The sequence below is a fragment of the Bactrocera latifrons genome, unplaced genomic scaffold (genome assembly GCF_001853355.1).
Source record: "Bactrocera latifrons isolate USDA-ARS-PBARC rearing strain unplaced genomic scaffold, ASM185335v1 scaffold_29, whole genome shotgun sequence".
NCBI classification, from domain to species: domain Eukaryota; kingdom Metazoa; phylum Arthropoda; class Insecta; order Diptera; family Tephritidae; genus Bactrocera; species Bactrocera latifrons.
In genome coordinates, this window is record NW_017536518.1 from 1,668,975 (window position 1) to 1,679,157 (window position 10,183).

Genomic DNA, 10,183 nt, shown 5'->3' on the forward strand with positions numbered 1-10,183 from the left:
AAGTACAAATTCAGTAAAGGGGAAGTGGAGAAGCCCATATGAAGTGAAGTGTAAGACATACCACAACTGACACTTTGTCAAAGTGCCATAAAATTGAAGAAAACATACAAATGTATTGACATCTAAGTGCTTGTGAACTATAAAGGCCAAACATTTGCCAACGGCATAGTCAGGGACAAGGAGAAATAAAAACATGTGACAATGGAAATAAATTTGCTTAAGGCAAATAAAATGAAAAAAAAATGTTAGTCAAGGTAAAACTTTGAATATAACATATATAGTATGCTCCTTATTTATACAAAACCAAGAGAAAAAACGTTAACTTCGGCTGCACCAAAGCTAGTATACCCTTCACAGGTGTATTCAGTTTGTACGGAAGCTATATGCTATAGTAATCCGATCTGAGCAATTATTTCCAAGATTATATTATTACCTTAAGCTGTAATCCATGTAAAATTTCGTGAAGATAACATGTTAAATGCGAAAGTTTTCCATGCAAGCTCTCGATTCCGATCGTTCGGTCTGTATGGCAGCTATATGCTATAGTAAGCCGATCTGAACAATGTCTGACGCTTCCTCGTCTGCTTCTATATTGATGTAGCGTATTTAAGGACGGGACGGTCTATTGTATTATGTATTGCCATTCACCTGAATAATGGAGAGGTTATGTCTATGCGTCTTCCTGGACATCTACACTGCATTCCATGAAAGTTAGCAAAATCATTAGACAAAAAGAATGTGGCAACACTTGTACGCAGATGGTAGAGGTCAAACTGCGTACTAGACAGCTGAGACCAGTTAAAGGAAAGGGACTGAACATTAACCTGTCGAACTGTAACAAAATAAAAGATCCCTGACGGACTTTGGGAACTTATCCCTTGTCGGCAGAGAGTCAGATATAACTCATGTGGTCCAATATCTAGGTCTCACTATGCATTCCACTCTTCCTTGGAAGCGAGAAATACTGAGGCTTCAAGCCAAGGATTATAAGGTGGATATACACCAGGATCGTGAAATATGAATCGGTGGCTTTGGTTGCGAAAGCATCACAAACTTCGGTAGAAATTTAACTATCGAAGCGTATCGGGTACAATGCAGCGCTGAACTTAGTAATGATCTTAACCTCATTGTAGCTGCCACTAGAACGTATAGACCGAAATCCTGTATTATGGTGAGGAGCTGCTCCACAAGGAGGAAAGAATCGGCTGGAAGAAATATTGGCAACAAATCCAAGGCATGTTCGTTGCAGAGCTGGTAATGAGAGGTGTAAAAAATGTAATTGTAATGTAATATGCTTCTTGCTCTTTATTGCCGTAGATACCGTTTACGCAGTTATAGCCGATTGAAGGACATATTCATGTATAAAAGTTTACGCAAGTGAGGAAAGTTCTCTGGATTCACTTAGGAGTAGCCAGAATCGGTTTTTTCACATATGGCCATCAAGCAGAGCATGAGTTCCGGTCTTAAACCAAGTATCCTGTGGGTAACCAAAAAACATCACTTTGAAGGACAGCTAAAGAGAGAAGGCGGAGCTGGGTTTGGTATCCACCACGTAAAAAAACTATCCCCAATGAAAACAAATTCCGGCTACTTGCCGCATTTTACACTGGACACTGTAAGCTTAAGAAGCACTAATTTAATATGTGTCTAGCTGCTTATTTAAACTTTAAGTGTTAAAAACAATTTATATCTACCTATCTATCTATTCACCTGACTCACCTCAATTTTAACACACTGCTTTTACTAATTCAAACTTTTGGTACTTTACGCTATTTATCTGTCAATTGATCCAGTGTTAGATAATCCTAAGAGGATTTGCTCATGACACAGAGCTTTTTTCAGTCCAATCAAGTCAGTCTTGTATGCCCAATGGATCAGACCTTTGACGTATGTCTTCGTCAATAGAAACAGGTAGTGTCACCTAACCGAATGATCCATCCCATAGCCAACTTGTTGTTATAAATTTCATAGAGTAATATTAATACATTAAAACAAAATATTTTCAATTATTGAACCATTTTAAAACCTCTATTGAAATAATATAATATTCACTATGTTTGCAATCTTTTGTTGAGTGGATAATCTTTTTAGACAAAAACTCCCGTTTAAACAACACAGAAAGCGTTTAAACAGAAATGAAGAGCACAAAGAATGAACATACTTTTTGCAACATTTTACGAGTACTTCAACTGTTTGCATTCCCAACACACTTCGGAATGATAAAGCAAGCGAACAGTCGAAAACCGTCAGTAAATAAAAAGTAACTAAAAATTGAACTTCTGAAACACTCCGGAGACCGCTGTCTAACTGTATGTGGGGTGGCGAGCAGAGATTTTCATTTTGTTTTTTTTTTTATGATTGCTTTTGTTTTTATAGTATTGCCATATCTGCTGTTCGTCGTTTTTTCTATGTTTTATGCTGTGAATGCAGTAAAGTTCTGCTCGCTTGTTTTTGTTAACAGTGATGTGTTTGTTTTAGAATTTCTCTGTGTTTGTGCACATTTTTGTTTCAATTCCACAATCCACAATAACAAAAACTGCACCACAACCTCCTACAACTACCAATACAATGCAATGCAATGACCACTCGAGCGGCGTTTATTTGAGCTCCACAACTTTGTGAGCACGATAAAGGCTGCCGATTGTTGCTGTTGTTTTTGCTTGAGCTGGTGGGCTAGCTTGCGGTGCTGTGGCATGCCTTAGCTGAATTGCTGCTGTTGTTATTCGGTTTGGTTGGCTGGTTGTTTAGCAGCTTTAGCTCATAATTCAGCTTAAATTATAATCGTGATTAATTTCCCACAGCAACGAGCTTCACTGCCCCGGCCGCTGCCTCCCGCGTTCGTTTAGAGCGACAGTGCGGAGCGCCACGATTTGCACTAGCCGCAGCTGCAGACGCATAACTGGACGTAATTTACTGAGGCTTATTTGTTGCAACCATAACAACAAAAAACAATGAAACACCTACAACAACAACAGTGGCAGCAAATTGCTATAACAAATAATTTCACGCAAATCCTATCGCATATTTAGCACTTCACGCTGCACTGTTGTTGTTATTAGTTTTTGTATTTTACTCAGTGTTATAATGTGCATTTGCTGCAATTTCGATTCACCAAAAATTTTTGGTTTCGAACTTTTGACTATGATAAAGCAGCAGCTGCGCTATTTAAACGCCAAACCAAATTTCTGTGGATTTCCATAATAAATTTTTATTTACCGTAAAGTTTAATTGTGCGTAAGCACTGTTTTAGTTAATTTTTGCTTGCCACAATAATTAAGTGTATTTTTCATTCAACCAACTTGTGGTTTTGAAATATATGCATACATACTTATATATTAATGTATAGAATAATTATATGTGGCACGCAACAATATTTCAAATCTAAGCGAAAAAGTTTGAAATCACTATTTTTTATCTTATTTTTATTTTTTAATACACTGCAACGGGTTCAGACAAAACAAAAAGCACTGACAAGCAGCCTGAATATTATTTAAGCATTATTAAAAAATTTCAAAACTACTCTGAGAGTATTGGCTAATTGAAAAGGTTTGTGGGCTTGAGGCGTTTGAGTCGTCTTGGTGGTCAATCTCTAGAAGTTAACATGGCTACTACTTCATTACAGTGATCTAGCAATCGTGCACCATGCCTGCTGCAATTCTTAATATTTCTGCTTTCAGCACATCTACAATAACAATGCGCTTTGGCAATTAGGCTTAGTCTTTTTTTTTTGTCCTCTCGCAACAAAGTTGCTAAAGAGAGTATTATAGTTTTGTTCACATAACGGTTGTTTGTAAGTCCTAAAATAAAATGTTAAATATAGGGTTATATATACCAAAGTGATCAGGGTGACGAGTAGAGTTGAAACGGATGTCTGTCAGTCCGTCCGTCCGTGCAAGCTGTAACTTAAGAAAAAATTGAGATATCATGATGAAACTTGGTACACGTATTTCTTGGCTCCATAAGAAGGTTAAGTTCGAAGATGGGCAAAATCGGCCACTGCCACGCCCACAAAATGGCGGAAACCGAAAACCTATAAAGTATCATAACTAAGCCAACAATAAAGATATTAAAATGAGATTTGGCACAAAGGATCGCATTAGGGAGGGGCATATTTGCACGTAATTTTTTTGGAAAAGTGGGCGTGGCCCCGCCCCCTACTAACTTTTTTGTACATATCTCCACTACTATAGCAATGTCAACCAAGCTGTATAGAGTCGTTTCTTTTAGGCATTTCCATATACATTTCAAAAATGGAAGAAATCGGATAATAACCGCGCCCACCTCCCATACAAAGGTTGTATTGAAAATCACTAAAAGTGCGTTAACCGACTAACAAAAAAAGTCAGAAACACTAAATTTTATGGAAGAAATGTCAGAAGGAAGCTGCATCCAGGCTTTTTTTTTAGAATTGAAAATGGGCGTCGCCCACTTATGGACCAAAAACCGTATCTCAAGAAGTACTAGACCAATTTCAATGAAATTCGGTTTATAATATTTTCTTAACACTCTGATGACATGTACCGAATATGGGTGAAATCGGTTCACAACCACGCCTGAAATCTCGCTTATCACTTTATCATGCGAGAGTATAAAATGTTCAGTGACACCCGAACTTAGCCCTTCCTTACTTTTTTTTTTTTTTTTAAATTGGTGTATTACTTTCTTATTAGTTGTGTTTCAAACCTCAGAGCTGTGCAACATAGCTCCATATCGGTCGGAGTATTTGTGTATAGAGGAGTAACTTTTTTTCAATGGATAACAGCGATTTGTTACCAATTAACCAATTAATATCCGTATTTTTGAGTTGCATACCAACTGCCATTTCTCAACCCATTGTAGGACTTTATTTACAACTTTTCTGAGATTAGTAGTCGGCTCGTGTTCACAACTAGCAACAGAAAGCAACACGGTATCATATCTAAATGTGGCTGTTGCAAAGTTGTAGGAAGACGGCCCAGCGCACTACCTTGTGGAACTACTACTTTTATTTCCTTGAGAATATAATACTTGTTGTTTAACGCGGAATTAGCGATCTGATAAATATAATTTTATTACATCAAAATGGTGTTTCGGTTTCGAAAAAAGTTCTTTGTGACATCCAACACGGCAGGAAAGAATTTTTTTTTTTCAAAGGTTTTTTCAATAATTTGTGTAATTCTGCGAATTGGACCAACCGCAAAAAGGTTAGCTCGAAATCCAAACTGATGCGCTGGAGTTATAGTTTTTCATCCAATAATTTTATTTAGACATTTTATAAGAATTTTCTCAAAAAGCTTCCACATTATCGGTAGAAGTGATATGGGCATTACTAATCAAAAAACCTTACCGAAAAGTATATAAAGGTTTCTAATTGATATTTGGGGATCGAGCCTTACTCCTTGCCACATATGATCTCATAAATATATAGTAATAATAAGCCTAAAAAAGTGTATCCGTGTGTTATAAAAGTACACAAAATATGGATTATCTATTGCAATTCAAAAGATGATATTCAATTTATTTTACAGAGATTCCTGATCAGCTGGAATCCTTAGGTTATTTTAGGCAAGGACTTTCTTAAGTAAAAAAATCCGAAACACATATTAAATTTTAATAGGAAATTTAAAATCTCTGAGAAAATAATATCATAGAAATCAAACAGACTCACCTCCATCTCATACTTTTACATGAAGTGTAAGTAAACTAGTAAAATTGATTTTTTACACCGAATCATAATACTACTGGCATGAAAAAGAAATGAACTACTAAAGAAAAAAACGTTAATATCAGATGTAGATGTTCAGTAGATATAATACTACACACTCGTACATTTTCTTATATCATAAAATAATTTGAAAAGAACTTTATCTTAATATTGATCAGTCAGTTTGAGGCATCTATATACAATATAATCGGAGATTCTAGCACTATCATAGATAAATTTCGAGAAGATATCTCTTCAAATGAAAAAGCTTTCCATATAAGTACATAATTCCGATTTTCCAGTTTGTATAGCGACCATATGCCTAAGTAGTTCGATAAAAGCGATTTCGAACAAACGAGCATTTTCCTGTAAAGGTTTCAGATCGATATACTGACAGGCAGACGGTCGTCATTTGTTGTACTCATACATACTGGCTTTTTTAAGAGGCATCAGAAATTTCATTTCAATTAATCATTTTAATTCCATGAAGCGCTAGAAGTAATGGAACTATTGCTGCCGTTCAGGCAAGTGTTGCTGAAGACCGCAAGTCTCAAACCACAACCTATCAGAGAAAGGCTTTGGACTTGTATTCATATAAAATTCTTCTCACTCAAGTACTGAAGCCATTGCACCACCATAAACGCAGTAAATTTGTTGATTTTGCCTCGGAACAACTTGAAAAGGATAACGATCTCATCTTCTCGATGGAGGTGTACTGCCGCTTCTGAAGCGAAGAAAATCCAAAAATGTTTCACGATCAACCATTACATCCACCTAAATTGACAGTTTGCTGTGGTTTTTGGTCTGCTGGAATCATCGATCCGCACTTCTTTAGAGATGAAACTGGTGACACCGCTACTGTCAATGGAGAGCGATATCAATGATGATTCGATTATTTCAACAAAACAGTGCCATTGAATGGCCTCTAAGAAGTTCTGATCTAATAATATTAGACTACTTATGGCGAGGGTCTTTGAAGGCATTGGCCTTTAGCAATAAACCAGCCAATTCAAGCTTTAGAAGTCAGTATTGAATATGCTAGTATATGAATATGCTATGACATACGCCTTGATTTAGTGGGAGAGTATTCGAAAATCGGATTCATCGAATTCGTTCTTGCAAAAGAAGTAATTGACGCCATTTGAATGATGTCAGAACTTAATTGCATCGATTGTCTTTTTCAACGGGTGTGATACCAATTTCAGACTCAAATAGACTTATAACATTCCAAAGGGTATACTATTAATTAGTGATGTGGTTGTAATCGGGTAGACGATACATTCTCATTTCGACTTCTTTGGAACCCAATTTACTGATTTTAAGTATTTCGCCTATTTGTGGGTGTGGCAATAGTCCGGGTCCATTTGTTTGCAGTGTCATTATCTGTAGAGCAACCATCATATGTACCAAATTTAACCAGTATACTATCTACAATATTACTCAAAACATACTTAATTTTACAGGCTTCGATTGCCTGAGAGAAAAGGCATATTAAAGCTGTCTTTTACTTTCGAGTTGAAGCTAATTATAAAGTGTTTGCTTTAATCCTAAGAAATATTGGATATACATGTAAAGCTATGGTTAAACTCAACATGAACGTTGCATCGGTTATAATGGATCCTATCTTCGGTTACCGTTTCTTTAAGAACAGCTTTACAAACACACCACCAACTATAGAAGCATTTGACTATACCATAGCCAGTCTAGGCAATTTTGATAATTACTATACTTTAGCTCACGGACTATGGACTCTTAATTTTTATAACAAATCGAGGATCAGGAGGAAAAACATTGAATGTTATTACGTTTCTAAAAGACTACCTGGCTGAGAAGTCTGAAAGTTTTCCTCATTTCCACATCTGAAAGGTTTTAAAATAATGCGCAGGTCTCACTCGGTCCTAAAGACTAACTGCTAAGTTTGAACACATCTTTCTACCAACTAGCCTTAAGAACTAGTATTAAAAAATAAAGAAAGCTCAAATTAATTAAACTGCTTTGGGGCTTTTATAATGTTTAGCTACTCGTTTTTGCCACTTAGCCACATTAAGATTATACAAAACCCACCGCTACCGCCTTGTAATTACCAACGAAAGACTTAAACGAAAGTATGCTTTCGCAAGAATTACGAAACGAAATCGATAAGCATTAAATTCCGAGTACAAGTAGTAAAGAAGGCAAAGAAACTTACCATTACCGGCAGCCAAGAGCAAAAGCAATCCGCAAGTAATTAAGCACTGCGTAAAATTGCTAATCCCGTTGCCACAATTGCTGCTGACACCACACCGCACTTGGCGTTGGCTGCGCGTCGAGCCGCGGCTGTGTGTGTGCCGCGCCGACGTTGACATCTTCACCTCAGGTGACGCCTCACACTTGCAGGCCTGCAACGCGTGTGAGGATAGCGATAACGCGGAAACCGCAACGGAGGCGCACGACGACACGAAGCCTCCAAGGACGCGGCTAAGAGGAAATTTCATTGACCGCAAATTACAAGCACACACTTGGTCGCACGTTTTTACGGCCGCAATACAACGAAGCACTTCAATCAAGCGACCGGCAGGCAGACAGCCGAGTAGCACTTCAAGGTGACGTCGGCCGCGTAAGCCGGAATGTCAAGCAAAGTCAAGTTGTGTGTGGCACGTTGTCTTGGCGCAGCAAATGAATTGAATGGAACAAGCGACGCGCTAACGTATGTTATTACGACTGTTTGTATATTTGTGTATTTGCCAATTGTGGCTTAAGCTAATGCGAGCACGTTTCGCCGCAATGTTGCCACAGACCGCAGCGGTTGAGATACGCACCGCAATCAAACACCACTAAGTTTGTACACAGTGTATGTATGCATGTTTATACTAGTTTGTTGTTATTGTTGTTGGTTTTTGGTTATATGCTTATTTTTTCGCACTTGGAGCACACGCGTTCACTAGCCGAATTATTAGTTTTCTTATTGCATACAGACACATATACACACCGGCAACGCCGCTACTTAGGATGTGTGGCACGTCTAATGCGGCTAATAAATGATCGAGCGCTCGTAGAGGCTGCGCAAGACGCGGGGCACCCTTGTGGCAGCACGTTTGCGTTTATCTGTCGGCGGCAAAATTGAAAAATCACAAATTGATATTTTATGACAGATCAGCAGGCGGACGCGACGCGCGCACAGACATCCAGCGAAAGTTGCGTTTGCAGCGCGACGGACGTGTTGCCGTTAGAGTGGATAGTTTTTGTTTACTCTCCTACACACTGCGCGTGTTTATATGTGTGCGTGTGGCTACACGCGCTGCTTTTGCTGTTTAAGATTATTTCCTTTGTTTTTTTTTTTGGTTACGCGGCACTCAGCTAACGGATACACACACTTTTATTTTGACACTCGGCACTCGGCTTCAAGCAAAAAATCCGCAACACTCTATCCCTTTGGTTATGCCGTTATGCCTTAAATTGCGTTTGAGAAAATAATAATTGAAGACATCACTGTTTACACGCGCGTTCAACACTTTTGTTGCACATGCCGCAGCGCTGTGTGTATTGCTGCTATATTCAATTTGCAAAATTCAAATGCCACAATTTTCACTCGAGCACTTTCCGCCGCACACACTCACGCACACACACGCGCAAACACTTGAACTGTGTTCGGCGTCTGCAGCGCGCTGATAATACTGTGTGGCGGATGCGTGTTTTATTTGAATTATGTGGTCTTGCGTCGCGCGTTATGGCAGGCAACTGATTATGGTTCTGCGGTGAACAACTAATAAATGCAGGCTTCGTCCGCTGACAGATGCGCTGCATCCGCTGCCCTACTATGCGTTTTCTGCTAATAATTACCGCTGATTTTTTGTTTTTGTAATTTCATAATTTGCTACTGCAGCTAATAATGTCTTTGTGTTTTTGTTGTTTTTATAGTTGTTTTTGCTGTTACTGCTTTATATTGTAAGCTATTACAAGCGCATACAAATTAATTAGCTTAAATCTGCGGCCACAGCGCGCGCATTATTAATAATTTCCTGCCGCAAAACACTTTCGATTTTCACGCACCACTACATGCACGTGTACTTAGTACATTTTATACACATACACAACGTATGGGTTTATTAATTGTGTACTGTGTCAATGTTTTTTAGTTTATGTTGCATGAATAGTTGGAGATTTGCTTAAATCTGTAAAGATAAATTCTATTAGTTTCGAATTAGAGTTGCGCTTTTGAAATTGAAGCTGTCACAATTTATGAAAAATATTAGATATTTGCAAATTGAATTCAGTTTAATGTTAAGCCATAAACTTTTAATTGTGTGCCAAATAATAATTTGAAGTTTTATTTCATTTCAGTTAAATTTTGTTGCAGTTTTGTTCTTATTTAAATAAAATCGTCTATTTATTTATTTTGTTAATTATTTTCTCCATATCAATTAATTTTTTATTATAATTATTTCAAACTATTCTTTAAGTTTTAACACACCAAATTTAACAATTTTTATTCATTTTCTATTTTTAGTTTTCTTTATATCA

At 37.6% G+C, this 10,183-nt stretch overlaps 1 protein-coding gene across 4 annotated transcripts in view; it reads right to left on the bottom strand.

The window, feature by feature from the left end:
* Positions 1–10,183, bottom strand: part of LOC108970219 — a 209,182-nt gene that overhangs the window by 121,203 nt on the left and 77,796 nt on the right. For all 4 annotated transcript variants that reach the window (XM_018935490.1, XM_018935492.1, XM_018935491.1 and 1 more), the window contains one exon: positions 7,872–9,834. In XM_018935490.1, the coding sequence (XP_018791035.1) occupies positions 7,872–8,157 (286 nt within the window). In that variant the 5' untranslated portion in view covers positions 8,158–9,834. The remainder of the gene's footprint in view (positions 1–7,871; positions 9,835–10,183) is intronic.